At 36.3% G+C, this 24,566-nt stretch overlaps 1 protein-coding gene and 1 pseudogene across 5 annotated transcripts in view; one reads left to right on the top strand and one right to left on the bottom strand.

Annotated features, from left to right (window-relative positions):
- The window catches only part of STK3 (serine/threonine kinase 3), a 262,758-nt gene that overhangs the window by 16,655 nt on the left and 221,537 nt on the right, over positions 1-24,566 (top strand). For 3 of the 5 annotated variants that reach the window (XM_026495662.4, XM_026495661.4, XM_057308112.1), the window contains exon 2: positions 19,530-19,610. In XM_026495662.4, the coding sequence (XP_026351447.1) occupies positions 19,530-19,610 (81 nt within the window). Of the gene's footprint in view, positions 1-4,003; positions 4,165-19,529; positions 19,611-24,566 lie in introns of those variants that run through there. The other 2 variants (XM_057308113.1, XM_057308111.1) reach the window with 1 other exon arrangement.
- On the bottom strand, positions 6,966-7,412 carry LOC123000827 (U1 small nuclear ribonucleoprotein C-like; annotated as a pseudogene).

Below are 24,566 nucleotides of genomic sequence, written 5' to 3'. Positions count from 1 at the left end.
AGCCTTCATTTGTGTCTCTCTTTAAAAGTCTTTGGCCAAAACACATATCCCAAGTAAAAAATGGGCAAAGGACTTGAATAGACATTTCTCCCAAAAAGATATGGACAATAAATCTGTGAAAAGAAGCTTAACATTACTCATCATTAGGGAAATGCTAATCAAAACCACAATGAGAGCATGTCATACTGTTTAGGATGGCTATATTATCTACATACCTATATCTGTATCTATATATTTATATCTGTATCTCTATCTATCTCTAGAAAACGTGTTGTCTCAGCTTCTTTTCCTTTAAAGCCAAAAAATAAGCATTGTCTAGGATGTATACAATTGGAATACTTGTACATTGGAATGTAAAATAGTGTAGTCACAGTGGAAAACAGTGTGATGGTTCTGCAAAAAATGAAACATACAATTACCATATGATTCAGCAATTCCATTTTCTAGGTATATATCCAAAAGAATTGTAGGCAGAGACTCAAAGAGGTATCTGTACACCAGCGTTTATTTTCAGCATTATTCACAATAGCTAAAAGGTAGAAGTAACCCAAGTGTCCACTGATAGACGAATGGATAAGCAAAATGTGGGATATACATGCTGGTATATTATTCAACCTTGAAAGGAATGAAATTGTAATGCATGCTACTTATAACATGGATGAATCTTAAAAACATGCTAAATGAAAGAAGCCAGACACAAGACACTTACACTGTCTGATTCCACTTATATGAGGTACCTAGAGTAGCCGAGTTCATCAAGACAGAAAGTAGAATGGTGGTTAGTTGGGACTAGGGGTGGGGAAAATGGGAAGTTGTTGAATGGATTAAGAGTTTTAGTTTGGGATAATGAAAAGTCCTGGAGATGGATAGTGGTGATGGTTGCATAACAGTGTGAATGGACTTAATGCCACTTAAGTGTACACTTAAAAGTAATTAAAATAGTAGAGGTGCCTGGGTGGCTCAGGCAGTTAAGCATCTGACTCTTGGTTTTAGCTTGGGTTCGTGATCTCAGGATCGTGAGACAGACTTGGGTTGGGCTCCACGCTCACCTCACCGTGGAGTCTGCTTGAGATTCTCGCTTTCCCTCTCCATTTGCCCATCCCCCTGCTTGCACTCTCTTTCAAATAAGTAACTAAATAAAATCTTTAAAAACATTGTTAAAATAGTAGATTTTATGTTATGTATATTTTGCCACAACTAAAAAACAAAACAAAATAAACCTTTAGCCCATTAGAAGCAGCTGGCTGTGCCTTCTTTCTTCTGAAGTTTATTTCAGTGTCTTCGAAGCCAAAGAGACCTCCTGAGCAGAAGTTACAGCTTGTCTACAAACTTGTAAACTGCTGCTCCAGAGCTGGAAACGGGAAAGAAAGGAAGAGGATTAAATACAGTCCTTTCGTTTTCTCTTCTACCTTAAGTCTTTTATGACTGGCCCTTTTCTTGCATGGAGCTAGTTTGGTGTTAACAGACCTGCGGAAAAAGCCAGAACTCCTGCCTCGCTTCGGAGCTCCAGTCCCCTAAATTTGCCCTTTATTTTTTTGTCCTATCCTTATATTTTCATGTAATATTACACAGATGACTTCATCTGTTTGTAGAGAAGGTTGAAATTTTAGACTGGCAGGCAGAAAAACTACCTTATATACGTTCATCTTAATTTCATTTGATCATTGTTCCTACATAATTTTTGCTTGTATTATAGGAGGGCATTTTCCTCTCTTTCTAACTTTCATGTAACCTTTGTACACGTCCCTCTTATACTTTTCTAACTTTATTCCTATAGTCACGTTTTTGTTCCCCAATTCTAGAATCTTGAAAATCTCTATTTGTAAGGCTTCATTCTGTTGAAACATGCTCAGGCCTTGTCTAGCTCATGAAACTGCTTTAAGGTAACAGGTTTTTAGACATTGCTTGGGGAGATCAGAAACCTTTTTTTCTGTTCTTACCCCTCTTATATCTCTGTTTCTTTCCTTTTTTTTTTTTTTTTAAGATTTTATTTATTTATTTGAGTGAGTGAGCCAGAGAGCCAGGGGGATGGGGAGGAGAGACAGAAGCAGACTCCCCACTGAACAGGGAGCTCAGACTCGGGCTTGATCCAGGGACTCCAAGATCATGACTGAGCTGAAGACAGACACTTGACCGACTGAGCTACCCAGGCACCCCTATGTCTCTGTTGCTTAAGGCTTTCATTTTCTCTGGCCTTCTGATTTTTCTATTCTGTTTCTCTGTTTTATGTGTTCTTTCCAATTCATAATTGACACTGACCTTTTATTTTCTGTTTTCTGTCTTCCTCTTCTTTTTTTACGTAGCTGTTTCCTTGGTGAGTTTATCTACCCTTACAACTTCAACTTTGATCGAAATGACCCACAAATGCATACTTTTGAGAATCAGTCTTTGTGCTCAGTCTTAGTATTTTCAATCTACTAAATAACATTTGACTACTTTGCTGTCTCCTCAAAAGGGATATGTTCAAAACAGAATCCCTACCTTCCATCTAACCTCTCTACTGATTAGTGATGTCACTCTTGCCAGTTTGCATTTGGTGTGTGTGTCTTCCTTCTCCTTGGTTTCCTGTATTAGTTACTCTGTTCCTTAGGTCCTTTAAGACCAAAAGGAAGAGAGATACACAGATTATCTTCAGTAATAGAATTTTATTGCAAGACTAACGCAGGAAATGTGCCTGGGGTAGCATGGGAAGGCACGTCATCGGCTGCTGTTCTGTATAAGCTTCAGTGTCTCTACTACTAGCTTGTGGAATAGGCTCCATTAATAAAGGCAGTAGCAGCTTAGAGTCATTGGGAAGAATGACACGAGCTCCCATGACCTTTGTCATCTTTGTTCACATAGCATTTACACTTTCTTCCCTTTTTCTTTTTTTTAAAGATTTTATTTACTTATTCATGAGAGAGAGGCAGAGGAAGAGGGAGAAGCAGGCTCCCCGCTGAGCAGGTGTTTAGGCGGGTAGGTGGGTAAGGATGGTGGTAGAGGACAGAAGGTTATCTCAGACGTGCCAGAGAAGACTTTTGAGGGTATCTTTAAAGAAGTGGTTAACTGACAAGATGAGGTAAGAGAGCATGGACATATAGAAGTATTACCTATATATCTCGCATCATGTACAAGGAACGATACAATATCTGCCCTTTATAGTACACTGATCATGTGATTTTTGAAAAAAGTGTGATGTGAAAATTCAGGACATTCAAGGAATAGCCCACTGTGGCTAGAGTGTAGGTTATGGAAATTAGGTGATTCAGAGGATCAGTTCGTTCCTCTTTCATCTTTTTGTCTTGTATGCAGTGAGAAATGATGATTCTTTCAGAATTTCTCTTGAATTTGTTCTTTCCTGTCATTTCCGCTGTTAACTTTGTAAGCCCAGATCCTTGTGACCACATTTCTGGGTTGTAAGAAACAAAACCATGCCCTAGTTTTACAGTTTTTTAGTTGCCTTCTCCATTCTGGAATTTGGCTTGTAGGACATTTAGATTAGGGAAATCTCTGGAGGAAGAGTATGCTGTTTATCTTAACCAATTAGCAGTATTCTACCATTACCATAATCACCATAATGTACTTCAGAACTTCATCTCTTTGGCTCCCCCATACCACATTTCCTAAAACATAATTTAAGTTGCATTTGCCTAGACCATCTATCATCTCATATAATATGGTATGGTGATTTGGAATTTAAGAAGCACAAAACAAGCTAAAAGTTTATCTGTTTAATCTCTTGAGTACATAATATAGCTTTGGGAGAAACAAAGAAGCTGCTAAATCCTGTTCTAGGAGATTATAGTTTAGTGTCTACAATAGTACATTTCAGAGTAGAAATAACTAATTGATTTGAAGATGAGAAATTCCTGGGTACACTTACAAAAAATATCCCCCTTAAAAATGAGACTGATGTTTGATCCTTGCTGTAGTAATAGATGGAAATTAATGAGTGTGCTTTGGTATTTGCTAGCTTCCTTTTTTTTTTTTTTTAAAGATTTTATTTATTTATTTGACAGAGATAGAGACAGCCAGCGAGAGAGGGAACACAAGCAGGGGGAGTGGGAGAGGAAGAAGCAGGCTCATAGCGGAGGAGCCTGATGTGGGGCTCGATCCCATAATGCCGGGATCACTCCCTGAGCCGAAGGCAGACGCTCAACCGCTGTGCCACCCAGGCGCCCCAAGGTATTTGCTAGCTTCCTAACAGTGAGAGGCTCCATACCATATCTTGGACAGACCTTGGTTTAATTTTGTTTTACTGTTTATTGACCAAGTGACTAGGGAAGTCACTTAACCCTTAGGTTTCTTACTTAAAAACTGAGAATATTTTAGTAGCTACCAAAAAGTTTGTTACAGAGATAAATGAGAAAATGCTTGCTAAGTCCTCAGCACAAGGCCAATAAAAGCCCTAATAAATGTTAACTACCTTTATTATTACGTTTTGTTTTGCTCTTATGTATCTGTCTTTCCTGCTTTATTAGGAGTTCTGGGTTGTCAAGGGCTATAACTTAACTTTCTTTGCATTACCGCAGCATGTAGCTTATTGTCTACAAATTCAGTAAGTATATATTAAATGAATATAAATGGATGAAATTTTAAATACAGTTTGGTCAGTTTTTGTACCCATGTTGAAGGTGCATTTTAGAAAGTTTAGTTTTTGGGGACGCCTGGGTGGCACAGTTGATAAAGTGACTCTTGGTTTCAGCTCAGGTCATGATCTCAGGTTTGTGAGGTCGAGCCCCATGTCAGGCTCCACACTGAGTACTGAGTCTGCTTGAGATTCTCTCTCCTTCCCCCTCTGCCCCTCCCTCTCGTGCCGTCTCTCTCTCTCTCTCTCTCTCTCTGTCAAATAAATCTTTTTAAAAAAAGATTTATTTATTTGACAGAGAGAGAGAGTGAGCACAAATGGGGAGCGGCAGGCAGAGGGAGAAGCAGGCCCCTTGCTGAGCAGGGAGCCCTATGCTGGACTTGATCCCAGAACCTTTGGATTATGACCTGAACCAAAGCAAGACGTCCAACCCACTGAGCCACCCAGGCATCCTAATAAATAAATAAATCTCAAAAAAAAAAAAAAAAAAAAAGAAAGGTTAGGTTTTGTAAAGATAGTATTTTCTAAGCAGTTGCAAAATTCACTCACAAGAATAAGACTGATAAACAGATACTGATTTTACTAGTTCTGATTGCCTTGGTCAGTTTATTAATTCAGCCTATAAAGAGGCCTTTCTTTTTAGTGTATAAAATGATTTTAGGAAATGCATTTCATGAAACAATTATTGAGTCATGCAGAAAAAAATTTAATTTTCTTATACAATTTAAAAAAATTTCCCCAGTTATATAAAAAAATGAATGTTTATTTTAGAAACCTTATGAAGCAAAAGCATAAGATAGAGCCACCCCCCAAATCAAACCTTGGTGCTTAGAATCTTAAAATGTTTACATGCAACAAATATTTGAATTCCCAGTTTTTGGTGCTGGGGATTGAGTAGTGAACAAAACAGAGTAAACTAGTAGTTTGGTGCCAGTGTGTTTGTGTGTGCACATATGCAGATGCACCTATGCTTAAAAGAAAACCTGAAAATGATTTAATTCTGTGCACATTATTGTGTAACCTGCCCTTTTTTCTTTTAGCAATATATTGTTCACTTGTTTTATGTCAGTGGGTTTTCTACAGGATGATTTTTTAGTGGCTACATGAATAGATGTTCTATAATTAATTAATAATATATGTTTAGGCATTTAATTTTCTTCTAGATTTTGTTATAATATACAATGAATATACATATTTTATTTCTTAGACCAATCGCAGTTCATTTAATTCCTACCATTTACTCTTCAAAAAAAAATTTTTTTAATGGAAAACTTGAAACAGCTTTGTAAAGAAGAGAGAATAAACCTCCGTGTACCCATCACCCAGTTTGAACAATTTAATACGTCTGGCCAATCTTGCATAATTTATATTTCCATACACGTCCCCCACCCTTTAATATTTTGATAAGCTCAGGTAATCTCAGATATCATATCCTAGCATTCTTTTTTTTAAAAGATTTTATTTATTTTTTTTATTAGCATGTGAGCAGGTGTTGAGGGAGGAGCAGAGGGAGAGGGACAAGCACGATCCATATTGAGCACAGAGCTCCACACGGGGCTCAGTCCCAAGACCCTGAGATCATGATTTGAGCTGAAATCATGCATAGGATGCTCAACTGACTGAGCCACCCAGGCACCCCTCATAACCTTAACTATTTCAGTAGGCATCTCTAAAAGATAAGAATATAAACAATATATCACCATAAGACCCTTATCCGAGGTGTAATTTTTAATTGTAACTTATTCTTGAATGATAAAATATTGAGAATTTGGAGAACACTGAGATTAGTCTATATAGAATGATTCTCCACCCTCCCATTGAAGGTGGAGAAAACTTTGTATTGGGACCTTGGAAAAGATATTAACAGAAATGCTTACACTGAACAGGAAACACAAAAGTGAGATAAACAAGCTTATGGATGAGGGTAAGGTTGAAGTGGGCATTTAAATACTGAATTACTAGAGAGTTGGTTGTAGCTAAAAAAAAGGGGGGGAATTCTAATGTCTGAAAACAATGTGGGAGAAGGCTGCTTTTCTTCACAGTATTAGCAATGGCAGTATAATAGATTATGTTCTCTCCTGCTTTATGAGATAGAAGGTCAAATGACAGGAAAGACACAATTAGCCACTTACTTGTTTGTTTGTTTTTTAACTAAAACAGCCGCCAATTTTATTTTCACATTTCACAATACAAATGAAAATTTCTTTCTTTTTTTTTTGGTCCCACTACTCCCCTGCAAAAACTATCCTTTCTTTGATAGGAAGGGGGAGCAAGTTTTCCTTGTCACGTTGTTAGAAAACACCCAGAGTCCCAGCACCATAGTTGCCTGGGGAAGTAGAACAAGTAATATAAAATGGCTATAAGGAGGTTCCTGTCTCTCCTTATCTGTTGTCTCTCCTTATCTGTCTGGTCGAGTCATTCCTGGCCGAGTGGACATCATCATGGGATGGGCAGGAGGTCTCATCATTGGGGGCCTAGGCGTCATTGGCATGTGGCCTCCCTTAAGTGGCCTATTCCAGGAGCAGTTCCCACTGGCATCATCCCAGAAGGAGGAGGGCCCCCCATATGGGGTGCTGGCATCATACCAGGGCAAGGAGGACCTGGGAGATGGGGGGGGGGGGAGGTGGGATCATTGTCCCTGCAGGAGGAGGAGCAGGGGTATTTTTCCCTGTTGAGATGTGCGGGTGGTTTTGTCGATCAGGCTCTGAACCTGCTCTTCCATCCATTTCTGATAGTAGTCTTTCACATGATCTTTGTGTTTCCCGCCACTGCATTGTGTCTTTCTCATAGACAGAGAGTCATGGGTGAGGTATGTGTGACAGTAGTCACAATAAAGCTTAGGCATGTTGCTCTGCGGGCCATTGACCACTCCGTCCCATGCCCCCTGGAAATGACTGCAACTGACTTGTTTTAAAAAGATAGTTCTGGGGGTATGTCTGCTTACGTATGTAATAAACTCTATCTACCAAGTTCCATAAGAGAAATACCTTGTTCATGATTTATTCTTCACGAAATTCCCTAGCACCTGGGAGAGTGTGTGCTCTAAAGGCACTAGTTAGGAATTTTTTGGACCTCTGGTTAAAAAACAGGGTTATGATGAAATTCCGAGGTGTTAAAAACCACAGAATGTCAAGTACATGTGAAATTATGCTCATTATATTGTGTTTGCCAAAGCAATAAAATAGGAAAATGTGTTTGTGTGTATGTATTTTAAATTGGCTTTTGAGTTTTTTTTAGCTGTAAGGGTTTTCAAAGCCAATAATATAAAAATTATTTAAAATTAAACTATAATTGAAATGATTAAGAGGAAATAAAGACAAACGACATAAAACAGGAATTGTTTACCAAAATAAATCATGTGTTTTCACTTGACAGACACCCCAGAGACCATCTTTTTGTCTCAGTTACATTAGTAACATTTCCGTTGTACAACATGTTGAGAAAATGAGACCTGTGAACTAATAGAAAATTCTTAAGTGTTTACTGGATTTGCTTGGAGGACCTATGACTTGTTTGTTTAAAGCGAGCCAGATTATGAGCCTGCTTTGAAGTAAACTTTCGTAACTTCTGAAGAAGTATGTAGTGGTTGGATTACCTTTTGGCTTAGTATTAAAGAGATCTGTTAGTATAAGGCTGTCTCCCTCGCTATATCATGTGCTTGGCTCATTGTGAGTCACTTTTCCTTAGCCGTGAAGGACCTGAAGCACCTTTGCTTTCTGAGGCATAGTAATGAATATTTTTGAAAATTTAAGAGACTGACTCTTTTTCTGGTAGGGATATACATACAGTCTTTGGTTCATAGTATCTACTTTGCTCTTTCCCCCTGCTCATTAGTCCCTTTCTTTGTCTTTCTTTCTTTCTTTCTTTCTTTCTTTCTTTCTTTCTTTCTTTCTTTCTTTCCTTCCTTCCTTCCTTCCTTCCTTCCTTCCTTCCTTCCTTCCTTCCTTCTCTCTCTCTCTTTCTTCCTTTCTTTCTTGCCCATGCCCATGCCCATGCCCATGCCCATGCCCATGCCCATGTCTTAGCCATTCTTTCACCAGTATCTTTAATTCCTTTGTCTCATTGTCATTCTGCAGCATGCGTCTGGCAAAATGCCAGATTCCACTGTTCGCTTTTTCCTTACGTACTTGAAGATTTGTGAGCAGTGCTGAAGAAAATAAAAAACCTCAGATATTGCGATTTTAACTGGATGGTTCTCTAACAAGGTCTCAACAAGGCCTGTAGTGCTGTCAAGTAATCCTTTTAAACTTCATGAGGCGTTTTGTTTTGTTTTGTTTTCGTTCTCCACTCTGGCTGTCTCAAATATGGTCCTGTATTCTCAAATCTCAGATTTTAACTTCCTCACTCACAGTAGATGAATATCCCCCGACTTCCTAAAGCAAATAGAAGTCGATATATGAGAGCTCCCTTAACTTTCTGCCATTAATCTACTGTTTAAGTCTGCCCATCCTTTCCTCCTATTACAATGAGAGAGGTGTCCCCGTCCCGTGTCCCCCCCCTCCCCCCCGTCCACATGTGCTTTGGATCTCCTTCCTTCTACCCTGTTCAGGGACATACTTTAGGAGTTATCTCTTCTTGTCATTTGTATTTTCAATTTTCCCTTATTTTCTGAGCCCATTCAAAACAGCATTTACACTTATTCAAGCATTTCCAGTGGGTTTTTGCTTGTTTGGCTTTATTTTCTTTCTCAAACTCATGTCTCCAGTCACTTATCCTTTCCAGATTCTGGATTCTGTTGTCTCATACCATTGTAGTTTGGCTTCTCCCTTTATCATGCCACTGAATTGCTCTTGCTATAATCACGAATAATTTCCTTACGATGACATTTATTTATTTATATATTTTTTTGTTTTTAAAGATTTTATTTATTGGTCAGAGAGAAAGAGCACAAGCAGGGAGAGCGGCAGGCAGAGGGAGAGGGAGAAGCAGGCTCCCCGCTGATCAAGGAGCCCAGGACTCTGGGATCATGGCCTGAGCCTAAGGCAGATGCTTAACTGACTGAGCCACACAGGCGTCCCTCCTTAGAACTACATTTAGGTACTTTTTTTTTGGGGGGGGGGTAATTGTTATTGAGATGTAATTTACATAGAGTAAAATTCTTTTTTTTTTTTGCTCAGCAATAATCATTTTGAGATTTGTTGAGGATCTTGAATGTAGCCGTTAGGTTTTATTGCCAAGTATTTGTTAGGGTGGGCAGTGACACAGGTGGCAAAGAATTATACAAAGTGCAGACCAACAAGCAGGACAGAGTTTATTCATTCTCAAAGGGAGGAGAGAGGTCAGACATCAACAGATATGTCAGCCCCAAATTTTTATTAGGCTGGGCTTTTAAGGGGTTTTAAGGATATGAGAGGGTTGTAGCTGTGCCCCTGAGGGAGGTTGTGTGAGGAGGTGGTCGGTCAGCTCTTGGCTAGGTAGAGCAGGAGGTGACAGGTTTCTGGGGGGGCTCTGTCGGTGGCTCATCTGGGATGTGGGTTGTGGTCCATTTCCTGAGAATGAGGGGCACCATGACCTGGAACAGCAAAGAGTTAGGGCCAAGTGCAGACACTTTTGAGTTTTCTCTATAAGCTTGGCAGGGGAGGGAGCTTTGAATAGAACCCTTTCAGTATTCTAGTGTATGGATTTACCATAGTTTGTTTATTCATCCACCAGTTGATGGACGTTTGGATCCCCCCCCGCCTCCGCCAGTGTTTAGTTGTTTTGAATAAGGCTGCTATGAATATTTGTGTACAAGTCTTTGGTGGATGGACATTTGTTCTTATTTTTCTTGGGTAAATATCTAGAAGTAGAATTGTGTAAGTGTGTGCCTACAAGTTTAGAAGAACTGCTAACCTGTTTTTTAAGGTGACTATTTAACTTTTTATTTCCAGTATCAGTGTATGAGAGATCCTCTTGTTCCACATCCTTACCAATACTTGGTATTGTCTTTTTAATTTTAGCCATTTTTGTAGGTGGTGGTATCTTATTGTAGTTTTATTTTTTATTTCCCTCATGACACAATGTGCTTATTAGCCGTTTGTTGGTATATTTTTTCTTTTCATGTGCTTATTAGCCATTTGTATATTTTTTGTGAAATGTCTGCTCGTATTTTTTGCCATTTTTATTTTATTTTTGTCTTACTATTGATAAGAATTCTTTATATATTAGGACACAATTCCTGTATCATATATGTGCCTTTTTTGTTCCCCCAGAGCCACTTAGACTAGGTAATTCTGTATCAGTGTTTGTGTGTCGTGGAGGGGGGTGTGTCTGGGTTTAAGTGAAAATAATACAACATGTCCAAGAGCAAGAAAAATGATTCTTTGTCAAAAGATGAAATAGTCTACCAAACCAGAACCAGAGATGATCTAGATGCTGGAACTATCATACAGGGACTGTGAAGTTACAGTGATTACTATGTTAAAAGTATCTGGTGAAAGGTGGACAACACCTGTGAAGAGTTAGGAGAATTTACCAGAGCAGTTGAAATTATTGAAAAAAAAAAGTATAAATAAAGAAGCTAGAAATAAAAGATATGAAATAAACAAAGAACTTCAATTGGTTGATAGTGTTCTTTATCTTCTATATCCTTACTGATTTTTTGTCAACTTACTGTATCAGTTATTGAGAGAGGAGTGTTGAAATCTCCAGTGATTATTTTGGATTTGTCCTTTTCTCCTTTCAATTCTTTCAGTTTTTGTTCCATGTTTTTATAAGCTGTGTAGGGTTCTTACATGTGTAGGGTTATTATGTCTTCTTGGTAAATTGACCCTTTGATCATTATGAAATATCCCTCTTTATCTCTGCTGACATTAATTTCTCTGCAGTCTTCTTTGCCTGATATTAATATAGCTACTTCAGCTTTGTTTTGATTAGTTTCACATGGTGTGTATTTTTCTGTTTTGTTCCTTAAATTCCACATATGAGTGAGATCAAATGATAATTGTCTTTCTTTTATGACTTGTTTCACGTAGCATAATACCCTTTAGTTCCATCCACGTTGTTGCAAATGGCAAGATTTCATTTTTTTTGATGGCTGAGTAGTATTCCATTGTATATATACACATCACATCTTGTTTATCCGTTCATCTATTGATGGACACCAGGGCTCTTTCCATAATTTGGCTATTGTGGACATTGCTGCTATAAACATTGGGGTGCAGGCGCCCCTTTGGATAACTACATTTGTATCTTTAGGGTAAATCCCTAGCAGTGCAATTCCTGGGTCATAGGGTAGTTCTATTTTCAACTTTTTGAGGAGGTTTCATACTGTTTTCCAGAGTGGCTGCACCAGCTTGCATTTCCACCAAGAGTGTAAGAGGGTTCCCCTTTCTCTGAATCCTTACCAACATCTGTCGTTTCCTGAGTGGTTAATTTTAGCCGTTCTGGCTGGTATGTGGTGGTATCTTATTGTGGATTTGAGTTCCCTGATGCCAGGTGATGTGGAGCACTTTTTCATGTGTCTATTGGCCATTTGTATGTCTTCTTTGGAGAAATGTCTGTTCATGTCTTCTACCCATTTATTGATTGGATTATTTGTTCTTTGGATGTTGAGTTTGATAAGTTTTTTTTATAGATTTTGGATACTAGCTCTTTATCTGCTATGTCATTTGCAAATATTTTCTCCCATTCTATCGTTGTCTTTTGGTTTTATTGACTGTTTCCTTAGTTGTGCAAAAGCTTTTTATCTTGATGAAGTCCCAATAGTTCATTTTTGCTTTTGTTTCCCTTGCCTTTGGAGACATGTCTAGCAAGAAGTTGCTGCGGCCGAGGTCACAGAGGTTGCTGCCTGTGTTCTCCTCTAGGATTTTGATGGATTCTTAGTTTAGGTCTGTCATCCATTTTGAGTCTTATTTTTGTGTATGGTGTAAGAAAAGTCCAGTTTCATTCTTCTGCATGTGGCTGTCCAATTTTCCCAACACCATTTGTTGAAGATATTGTCCTTTTTCCATTGGATATTCTTTCCTGCTTTGTCGAAGATAAGTTGACCATAGAGTTGAGGGTCCATTTTTGGGTTCTCTATTCTGTTCCATTGATCTATGTGTCTGTTTTTGTGCTAGTACCATACTGTCTTGATGATCACAGCTTTGTAATAGAGCTTGAAGTCTGGGATTGTGATGCCACCAGCTTTGGTTTTCTTTTTCAACATTCCTTTGGCCATTCGGGGTGTTTTTTGGTTCCATACAAATTTTAGGTTTATTTGTTCCAGCTCTGTGAAAACAGTTGATGGTATTTTAATAGGGACTGCATTGAATGTATAGATTGCTCTAGGTAGCATAGACATTTTAACAATATTTGTTCTTCCAGTCTATGAGCATGGAACTTTTTTCCATTTCTTTGTGTCTTCCTCAATTTCTTTCATGAGTATTCTATAGTTTTCTGAGTACAGATCCTTTGCCTCTTTGGTTAGGTCTATTCCTAGGTATCTTATGGTTTTTGGTGCAATTGTAAATGGGATTAACTCCTTAATTTCTTTTTCTTCTGTCTCATTGTTAGTGTGTAGAAATGCAACTGATTTCTGTGCATTGATTTTATACCCTGCTACTTTGCTGAATTCCTGTATGAGTTCTAGCAATTTTCAGGTGGAGTCTTTCGGGTTTTCCACATAGAGTATTATGTCATCTGTGAAGAGTGAGAGTTTGACTTCTTTGCCCATTTGGATGCCTTTTATTTCTTTTTGTTGTCTGATTGCTGGGGCTAGGACTTCTAGTACTACGTTGAACAACAATGATGAGAGTGGACATCCCTGCTGTGTTCCTGACCTTGGGGGAAAACCTCTGTTTTTCCCCATTGAGAATGAGATTTGCTGTGGGCTTTTTGTATATGGCTTTTATGATATGTTCCCTTTATCCCTACACTGTGAAGAGTTTTAATCAAGAAAGGATGCTGTACTTTGTCAGATGCTTTTTGTGCATTTATTGAGAAGATCATATGGTTCTTGTCTTTTTTTTTTTTTTTTATGAATGTAGTGTATGGTGTTGATTGATTTGTGGATGTTGAACCACCCTTGCAGCCCAGGAATAAATCCCACTTGGTCGTGGTGAATTATCCTTTGAATGTACTGTTGGGTCGTATTTGCTAGTATCTTGGTGAGAACTTTTGCATCCATGTTCCTCAGGGATATTGGTCTGTAATTCTCCTTTTTGGTGGGTTCTTTTTCTGATTTTGGTTTTGAGATCGAGGTAATCCTGGCTTCATAGAAAGGGTTTGGAAGTTTTCCTTCCATTTATATTTTTTGAAACAGCTTCAGAAGAATAGGTATTCATTCTTCTATAAATGTTTGATAGAATTCCCCTGGGAAGCCATCTGGCCCTGGACTCTTGTTTGTTGGGACATTTTTGATTACTGCTTCAGTTTCCTTGCTGGTTATGGGTCTGTTCAGGTTTTCTGTTTCTTCCTGGTTCAGTTTCAGCAGTTTATATGTCTCTAGGAATGCATCCATTTCTTCCAGATTGCCTGATTTGTTGGCATATAGTTGCTGATAATATGTTCTTATAATTGTTTGTATTTCTTCGGTGTTGGTTGAGTCCATATGTATTTAATGTAATTAACCAATAGAATTTTGTTAACTACATTTTTTCCAGTTTTTCCTTAGTAGTTGCTGTAGGGATTATAGTATTTATCTTTATTGTAATCAACTTTGGGTTGACTTATTTCCAGTAAAATATAGCAAATTTGCTTCAATATAGCTCCATTTCTTTTCCCTTTCTTTTATATCTATATCTATATTTATATTATATACATAAATATATCATGTTTATATTTATATCTATCTGTATTTATATTTATATATATAAATATATCATATCTAAGTACGTTATGATTTCAATAATACAGTACTGTAATTATTGATTCAAATAATCTTATGTTTTCAAAGATAAATATATCTTTTATACTTATGTAAATACCATTTCCTTTAATTCAGAAGTTCTTTTTTATTATTTCTTATAAAGAAGTTCTGCTAGCAACAGATTTTTTCAGTTTTTGTTTATCTGGGAATGTCCTTATTTCCCTTGCATTTTTAGAAGATAAATTTGCTGGATTTAGAATTCTTAAAGATACTATTCTTTTAGCCCTTTGAGTGTTTCCTTTTACTATCTTTGGGCTGCATGGTTTCTGATGAGAAGTCAGCTGTTAATCATGTTCTTGTTCTACTATTCATGATAAGTCATTTTCTCTTGCTGCTTTCAGGACTTTTTGTCTTTTAGCAGTTTGAATACAGTGTGTCTAGATGTGGATCTTTTTGTGTTTATCTTACTTGGGATTCATTTTCCTTCTTGGATATATAACTTAATGCTTTCTGTCAAATTTGGGAAGTTTTTTGTTTCTTTAAAGATTTCATTTATTTATGAGAGAGAGAGCGTGCACTTGCATGGTGGGAGAGGGGCAGTGGGCGAGGGAGGAACAGTCTTCCCTCTGAGCCAGGGGGATGATATAGAGCTCGATCCCATATCATGGGATTATGACCTGAGCCAAAGGCAGATGCTTAACTGACTGAGCCACCCAGGCGCCCCCAAATTTGGGAGGTTTTCAGCCACTGTTTTTTCAAATAATTTTTTCTGCCCTTTATTCTTTTCTCCTGAGACTCCCATTACATGTGTATTGCTATGTTGTATGTATCACAGTCTCTGAGACTGTTTCTTTACTCTTTTTTTTTTTTTTTGGAAGGTAGTTTTACTTAGCTATCTGAAAGTCTGTTGATTCTTTCATCTGTATCTCACAATGCTGTTGAGTTCTTGTAGTGTATTTTTCATGAAAGATATATTTTTCAAGCCTAAATCTTAAATCTTTAATAGTTTCTATATCTCTATTGAGATTCTCTGTTGAGTCATTTTCATGGTATTTTTTCTGATTTCTTGAACATAGTTTCACCTTTTGAAACATATTTAAAACAGCCACTTTGAAGCCTTTGATATATCCAATATCTAGGTCTTCTGTGAGTCATTTTCTATGACTGCTTTCTTTTCTGTTGATTGCTTTAATTTTATTGACTGCTCTCCTGAGTATGGGTCATACTTTACTGTTTCTTTGTATGTTTCATAATCTTTTTTGTTTGTTTTATTTAAAACTAGACATTTAAAATAATGTGCTATAGACACTCTGGTTTCTCCCCTTTTTCCTCTCAGGCTTTTTTTTTTTTTTTTTAACTTTCCTGGACTTAGTGTGTCATCTGTCCTTTTGCAGTATTTGGCTATTAATGCCTCTGCTCAGTTGCTTTGTTTTTATTTTCTAGCCAGGATTATTTGGGATTTCCTCTGTTTCTGTATAGTTTAGTGATCAAACAATGATTTGGGCAGAGGTTGTGCTCAAATACCTTGAACCTTTATGACTTGTACTCTCTGCTGATGTAGGTGTGTATGGGTTGGAGAGCACATTCAAAGCTGTAGGTAGTTTTCAGGTCTTTTTTGGCTTTACTTTTCATGGGTTTTTGTGGGTCTCCTGTGTTCATATGCATATTTTCTCAGTCAGTAACTGATATGTGGAGAGCTCATCTCACCCTTTCTGTGGCTCTCTCATTTTCTGAATTTCCCTGTTTAATTTCTGGCTGGTTTGTTGCTTACCCAAGCGTGGCTGTCAAAGCTATGGGTTTGATAATTTATTTATTATTAGGCTTACCAGTTTTAGTTGACAAAATTGCCAGTTTTCAATTCCTGTCCCAAACTGAGCCCATATTTTCTGGCTGCAAAGCTGCTATTTTTTTTTTTTTTAAAGATTTTATTTATTTATTTGACAGAGATAGAGACAGCCAGCGAGAGAGGGAACACAAGCAGGGGGAGTGGGAGAGGAAGAAGCAGGCTCATAGCAGAGGAGCCTGATGTGGGGCTCGATCCCATAACGCCGGGATCACGCCCTGAGCCAAAGGCAGACGCTCAACCGCTGTGCCACCCAGGTGCCCCAAGCTGCTATTTTTCATAGTCAGCTTTGTCCTGGTAAAAGTACAGTTCTTGCTACTGGTGGAATTGGGGGATGGGTGATGGTAATAGCCCTAGGCTGAAAGGCTGTGGCGTCTTTCTATTATTATCCAGAGCCATTGGAGGGTTTCAAGGATGAATACTTTTCAATGTGTTGGCTGATTTTGTGTCAATTTTTTTGAGGCACAAAATGGTTGTTTTTTGTTTTTTTTTTAAGATTTTATTTGTCAGGGAAAGAGAGAGAGATAGAGTGTGCAAGCAGGGGGAGCTGCAGGCGGGGGAGAAGCAGGCTACCCACTGAGCAGGGAGCCTGATGTGGGACTCAATCCCGGGAACCTGGGATTATGACCTTATCCGAAGGCAGACGCTTAACCACTGAGCCACCCAGCATCCCTAAGTGGTTGATTTTGATGATGTTGTTCAGTGTTTTTGTTTGATAACATTTGCCAGCCTCTTCACACTATCATAACCCAAAGTGGGGAGTTTTCCTGATGTATTTTAGTTTAAATCTACAGTCTTGCCATTTTTTCTGTTCGTCACAATCTGTTTTTTGTTCCTCTTTGCAAGCCTTGCCTTTTTGGATCAATAGAATAATTTTTATTTCATTTTATCTCCACTATTGATGTATTAGTGTAACCTCATTGCTTTTTGTTTTTAGTGATTCCCCTAAGGTTTACAATATGAATTTATAATGTATCAAAAATCTTTCTTCAAATAATTTTATATCCCTTCACATATAACACGAGGCCTTGTAAGAGTACACTTCCGTTTTTCATCTTCCTTCCTTTGTGCTGTTTTGTCCTATTTTTTTTTTTTAAGATTTTATTTATTTATTTGACAGAGACAACCAGCGAAAGAGGGAACACAAGCAGGGGGAGTGGGAGAGGAAGAAGCAGGCTCCTACCGGAGGAGCCTGATGTGGGGCTCCATCTCAGAATGCTGGGAACACGCCCTGAGCCCAAGGCAGATGCTTAACGACTACGCCACCCAGGCGCCCTGTCCTGTGTTTTTCTTGTACATATGTTATTTAACTCCTTGTTAGTTGTTATTTTTGGTTTAAATAGTTTTACATAAATGAGCTATTTCCTTCTAAGCCCACTTTGTTGAGAGTTTATCTTGAGCGGGTGGTGAATTTTGTCACATGCTTTCTTTGCATTGATTGAGATGATCATATGATTTTTATCCTTTGTTTTGTTTATTTGGTGTATCATGTTGATTGATTTGTGAATATTGAATCATCCTTGCATCCCTGGAATAAATCCTACTTGATCATGGTGAATATCTTTTTAATGTATTGTTGTATGTGTTTAATATTTTGTTGAGGATTTTTACATCTATGTTCATCAAGGAAATTGGCCTATAGCTTTCTTTTTTTGTATGTCTTTGTTTGGTTTTGGTATCAGGGTCATGCTGACCTTGTGGAATGTATTTGGAAGCTTTTCTTCCTCTTCTATTTCTTGTGATAGTTTGAGGAGAATAGGTATTAACTATTCTTTAAATGATAGAATTCACCTGTGAAGCCATCTGGTCCTTGACTTCTTTTTTGGTAATATTTTGATTACTAGTTCAATTTTGTTACTAGCAATTGGTCTGTTCAGATTTTCTGTATGGGAAATGATCGTTTTTAAATAGAGCTCCTTAACATGGTTTACAAAAAGCCTTTTTAAAACCTGACCCTGCTTACCTCTACATTCTGGTCACTTTTTCTTTATTCATACTGAATTATTTTGATTCTTCATACATGATGTTTCATTTGTACTGAATTAATTTTGGTCTATCAAATACACCATGCATAACTCACCTCTTGATTCCAGTTATCTGCATATGCCATACATGTAGATGATTTTTAAGAAGGCAAAACAAAATGAAAACACATTTCATTACAGCAAACAGTCAGATAAAGTATAAAACTAAAACCTCATAAATGAAGTCAAAATACAAGTGAAAATATTTGCAGCTTAAACAAAGGCTAATTTACCTTGTGTACAGTTGAGAAAAAGACCAAAAAAATCAGTAGAAAAATGAGCAAAGGAAATGAATAGATGGTCTAGTTTCATAACAATGTTAAAAGATACTGGTTCACTCATAATAAGAGAAATGCAGATTAAATCTATTCTGAGTAACAAGTTTTAGCTAACATATACTGACTGAAATCCAAATACGTAGTTAAGTACTTTGTTGGTGGAACTGTAAAAGAGGCTCTCTCATGTACTAATGGTAGGAAATAAATTGGTACAGGCCCCCTGGAGGGCAGTTTGCTAATATCTATCAATATATGTATATATTTATATAACATACAGTTATAGTAAATAAAATGTAGAATGTAATCAATAACTTTAGTAATTACTATGTAGTTATTATAGTGATTTTATTGTATTGTGTTATTTGTTATGATATATGATTATGCCTATAGTATATATACTTGTTTATCAACATATATGTTTCTGTATTTGTGTGTGTGTGTGTGTATGTGTATTTGTGGTCTCTGGACCTCACAGTTTCACTTCTGGGATTTTGTCCTTCAGATATACTGGCATATGTGTGAACTGACTTATGTATACATTTATCCAGTGCCGTGTTGTTTATAATAGCAAAAGGGAAAATAGATATCCGTAAATAACCGGTGACTAAGAGATGCTACATATTTGCAATAGTATAGGATATAGATGTAAGAAAGAAAGAATGAGGATGCTTTCTACTACTTGTGTTGTAGAACTCTCCAACAAAGGCTACATGTTGTTAAGTGAAAACATCAAAGTATTTAATAGTGTGGATAGAGAAGAGTGTGTATAAAATGCTATCTTGTGTGTTAAGGGAGAGAAATAAAAAATATATATTCATATTTGTATAAAGATTTTATAAGAAGCTCATAAAACTAGTTATTTGAGGTGTTTCTGGGCAGATTAAGAAGAGGGGTTAGAAGGGGACTATTTATACCTTATATTTTTTATATTGTTTTTTATATTGTTTGATTTTTGAACTATGTGAACATATTGCCTCTTAAAAGTAAAATTAAAAGTTTTGTAAACGGTCTTAAGAAAAATATTTTCTTTCTATTTTTTTCTCATCAGTAAGCTAAAAAAGCTGAGTGAAGACAGTTTGACTAAGCAGCCTGAAGAAGTTTTTGATGTATTAGAGAAACTTGGAGAAGGGTAAGTAAAAAAATATGAAAGTAGCCTTAGGTAATGACAAAAAATTATAAAGTATCTTTCACTTGAGTATATTTTCTTCAGCTGAATAGGAGTCATTTGGAGGGAACACACCTCAACACAATAAAGGTCATATGTGACATGTCAATGGCAAACATCACATTCAGTGGTGAAAAACTGAAAGATTTTCTTCTAAGACCAGGTGTATGACATGGATGAACACTCTCACTGCTTTTATTTAACGTAGTATCGGAAGTCCTAGCTGGAGCAATTAGGAAAGAAAAAGAAATAAAAATATTGAAATGACAAAGGAAGAGATGAATTGTCTCTATTTGCAGATGACATGAAATTATATATAGAAAATCTCAATCTATCAGAAAGTTAGAATTAATAAAATAATTAATAAATGAATTACAGTTACATCAAAAAGAAGGAAGTATCTAGGAAAAATTTAACCAAGGAGGTGAAAAATCTGTTTATGGAAAACTGTAAGACATTGATGAAGAAATTGAAGACACAAATAAATGGAAAGATATTCTGTGCACATAGATTGGGAGAATTCATATTATTAAATGTCCCTGTTACCCAAAGCAATCTACAGATTCAGTGTAATCCCTAACAAAATACCAATGGCATTTTTCACGGAAGTAGAACAAACAGTTGTACAATTTGTCTAGAACCACAGAAGACCCCAAATAGCTAGAGCAATTTTGAGAATACAGAATAAAGCTGGTGGTATTATGCTCCCTGATTTCAAACTATATTATGAAATTGTAGTAATCAAAATAGTATGGTGTTGGCATAAAAACAGATACATAGATTAATGAAACATAACAGAGAGCCCAGAAATAAACTCATGCATATATAGCCAATTAATTTAGGACAAAGGTGTCAAGAATATGCAATGGGTAAAGGATAGTTTCTTTAATAAATGATGTTGGAAGAAGTAGATAGCCACATGCAAAAGAACTGGGCCTCTCTTTTATACCACATGCAGAAATCAACTAAAAATGGATTTAAGACTTGAATGTAAGACCTAAAACCTAAAACTCCTAGAAGAAAACATAAACAGTAAGCTCCTTGACGTTGGTCTTGACATGACTTTTTGGATTTGACACCCAAAACAAACAAATGGGACTACATTAAACTAAATAAGCTTCTGCACAGTGAAGAAAACCATCAATAAAATGAAAAAGCAACCTGTTGAATGGGAGAAAAATATTTGCAAGTGATATATCTGATAAGGGTTTAATATCTAAGACATATAAAGAACTCATACATCTTAATAGCAAAAACCCTAACATTTCAATTAAAAAATGGGTAGAGGGGGGCGCCTGGGTGGCACAGTGGTTGAGCATCTGCCTTTGGCTCAGGGCATGATCCCGGCCTTATGGGATCGAGCCCCACATCAGGCTCCTCCGCTATGGGCCTTCTTCTTCCTCTCCCACCCCCCCTGCTTGTGTTCCCTCTCTCGCTGGCTGTCTCTCTCTCTCTGTCGAATAAATAAATAAAATCTTAAAAAAAAAAAAATGGGTAGAGGATCTGAATAGATGTTTTTCCAAAGATACATCCAGATGGTGAACAGGGACATGGAACATCATTAATCATCAGGGAAATGTAAATCATAACCACGATGAGATATCACCTCACACTCGTTAGAATAATAATCAAAATAATCAAAAAGACAAAAAATAACAGGTATTGGTGAGCATGTGGAGAACAGGGAATTGCTGTGCACTGTTGGTGAGAATGAACATTGGTGCAGCCAGTATGGAAGACGGTATGGAGGTTCTTCAAAATATTAAAAATAGAACTACCATGTGATCAAGCAGTCTCACTTCTGGATATATATATATATATATATATGAAACAAAGTCACTGTCTTGAAGAGATATTTGCACCTGTGTTCACTGCACCATTATTTACACGTAAACAATGTACGTGTCCCATTGATGGTTGAATGGATAAAGAAAATGTGGTATATACACATAGTCCCAACTTACATGGTTTGATTTATGAGTTTTCAACTTTATGATGGTGCAAAAGTGATATGCATTCAGTAGAAACCGTATGTTGAATGTTGAATTTTAATCTTCCTGGGCTAATGATCTATATAGTATGATACTCTTTTTGTGGCGGTGGGCAGCAGAAGTAAGCCACAGCTCTTATTCAGCCATGCAAATAAAGGTAAACAGTTGATACACTTACAGCCATTTCATACTTATACCGCTGTTCTGTTTTTCCCTTTCAGCACAGTATTCAACAAATTACATGAGGTATTCAACACTTTATTATAAAATGAGCTTTGTGTTAGATGATTTTACCCAACTGTAGGCTGGCGTTAAGTGTTCTGAGCACATTTAAGATGGGCTAGGCTAAGCTACCATGTTCAGTAGATTAAATATATTAAATGCATTTCCTTCTTGTGATATTTTGGACTTACTATGGATTTATCAGGACATAACTGCCTTATAAGTCAGGGAAGATCTGTATATACAGTGGAATATTATTCAGTCATAAAAGGGTATTATACTAAATGAAATAAGTCAGAGTAAAATACTAATGATCTCACTTATGTGTAGAATCTAAGAAGCCAAACTCACAGAAACAGAATAAATTGGTGGTTGCCAGAGGGGAAATAATGGGAAGTGGGGGAAATGGGTGAAGGTAGTCAAAAGATACAAACTTATAGTTATAAGATAAGTAAGTTCCAAGGATGTACATGTATAGCATGGTGACTAGTTAATAATAGTATGTTAAACATTTTAATGTTGCTAAGAGAGTAGATCTTAAAAATTCTCATCATAAGAAAAAATTTTTTTAACTGTGAGCTAGTAGATGTCAACTAAACTCATGGTAATCATTTTACAGTATATACATAAATTAAATCATTATGTTGTATACCTTAAACTAATGTTATATGTCAGATTATCTCAGTAAAAGTAGAAAGAAAAAAGAATAGTAGTAGTAATTAATATACTTTGTAGTAATCAATATGGATTTATAAAGACTGGATTGTTTTAGATCTGGTAATATTGTATTTCAGAGAAGGAGGATTTATATATATAAGAGAAAGGCAGGAAATGTGTTGTAAAGTGACACGCAAGAACTTTGTTAGTTTGTTCTGTATGGTGTTCTTATTAATAAGCTTGAAAGATTTTGGCTTTTTAGGCAAATGAACATAAGGCCATCTTTCAGGACATTGGGACTCATTTTACTTAGGGAAAAATGAATAATAGATTTAAATAGAGTATCTCAGGCAGAGGAATAGTTGATATGATTTTAAAATGATTTATGAATCTGAGTTTAAAATAATGTCTCATTTTTAGCATATAGGGACTTTTAATAAAATGGCAGAGTATAGAAGAACTTTCAAAATAATAAAAGGTACAAACGGAATTAAAACGGTGTAAACCAGCAAGAACAAGGAAAAGGAACAAAAGAAACAAAAATGTGAAGTAATAAGCTAAATGTAAGTTAGAAGGAATAAAATGAAATATATTTTTCACTTAATGTCAGTTCTCCCATTATGGTGCACCTGCATCATGCAGTTGGTTGGGCATCAGACTCTTGGTTTCAACTCAGGTTGGGATCTCAGGGTGGTGAGATTGGGCCCTGTGTAGGGTTCTGTGCTTAGCAAGGAGTCTGCTTGGAGTTTCTCTTTCCCTTTCCTTTTGCCCCTCCCCTCTCTCTCTCTCAAATAAGTGGATAAATCTTAAAAAAATAAATAAATAAAAATTAAAATGCAAAACCTAGCAATATGCTATTTATAAAAGGCCTGTGTAATACGAAGGGTGGAAATGTAGGGATATTTCCTATTAGAGATACCAGATAAGAAAGATAATCATACAAATAAAAATAAAAAGAAGTAGGAGTGGCAATATTTATATCCAGGGAATTAGTTAAAGTTAAAAGATCTCAGGTGAATGAATAAAGAGGGGTTAATATTGAAATAAAGAATGAAGAGGGACATAAGGTAATGACTTTAAAGATAATTTATATAAAATGTATATGTGTCAGTCACCAGGTCAGTTAAATTTGTGAGGAAAGCTATTAGAAATGTCAGGGGAACCTAATAAAAAGTTTATTCAAATGGGAGATTCTCATATATCACTTTCAGAATTGGATAAGAATAACAGAAAAAAAGGACAAAGAGGGTGTAAATATTATAATCAATAAACTTGATTATATATCTGTAAATGACTGCATATATTTTGGCATTCCTTTTTTTGGTATGTTCATGGAGCATTGGTTAAAAATAACAAATTCTAAAAAAAGATTTTGCATGTCTCATTTTTTATTATAGTCTACTAAAATGAGAAAAATAATTATAATATGATAAAACCCATACTTAATGGAAATTAGGACACATAATCTGAGGTAACCTATAGATTGAGGAGGAAATTACCAATTATTTAGAAAATGAAAAAGAAACAAATCATACCAATATCTGTGGAATCCAGAGAAGCTGTAATTAGGGGAAAATACTTAGTCTTAAATAACTTCATTACTAAAAAAGAACAAAAGAAAAGAACTTAGTGCTTATAAATGAACTTAGAAAAATAATAAATTGTACCACAAAATTAGGAAGAGAGAATTCATAAAAGAAAATTTTAAAATTAATGAAATAGAAAATAAAATTTAGAAATGATAAATACAAAAGCAGTTTCTTTGAGCAGATCAATAAAATAGTTAAACCTCTTTTGACTTTGACTAAAGAAAAAAGAGCAAAAATAGAAGATTTGGAATAAGAAAGAAGATGCAACCAATGATAGAGAAAAAAATTTGAAGAATTAAGAGACCACTGTATGCTGCTCTAATGACAACTCATTGACTAATTGAAAAGTTGATGCTTTCATAATAAAATTTAAATTGTGTAAATTGACCCGTGAAGAAGTTAAAACTTAAATAGATCAATTACCATGGAAAAGATGGAAGGACAGTTAGATATCTATGAAT

This window comes from Ursus arctos, unplaced genomic scaffold (assembly GCF_023065955.2).
Source record: "Ursus arctos isolate Adak ecotype North America unplaced genomic scaffold, UrsArc2.0 scaffold_6, whole genome shotgun sequence".
Taxonomy (NCBI): Eukaryota; Metazoa; Chordata; class Mammalia; order Carnivora; family Ursidae; genus Ursus; species Ursus arctos.
Note: the sequence above shows the minus strand (reverse complement) of the source record. Positions and strands in the feature narration are given on the sequence as shown.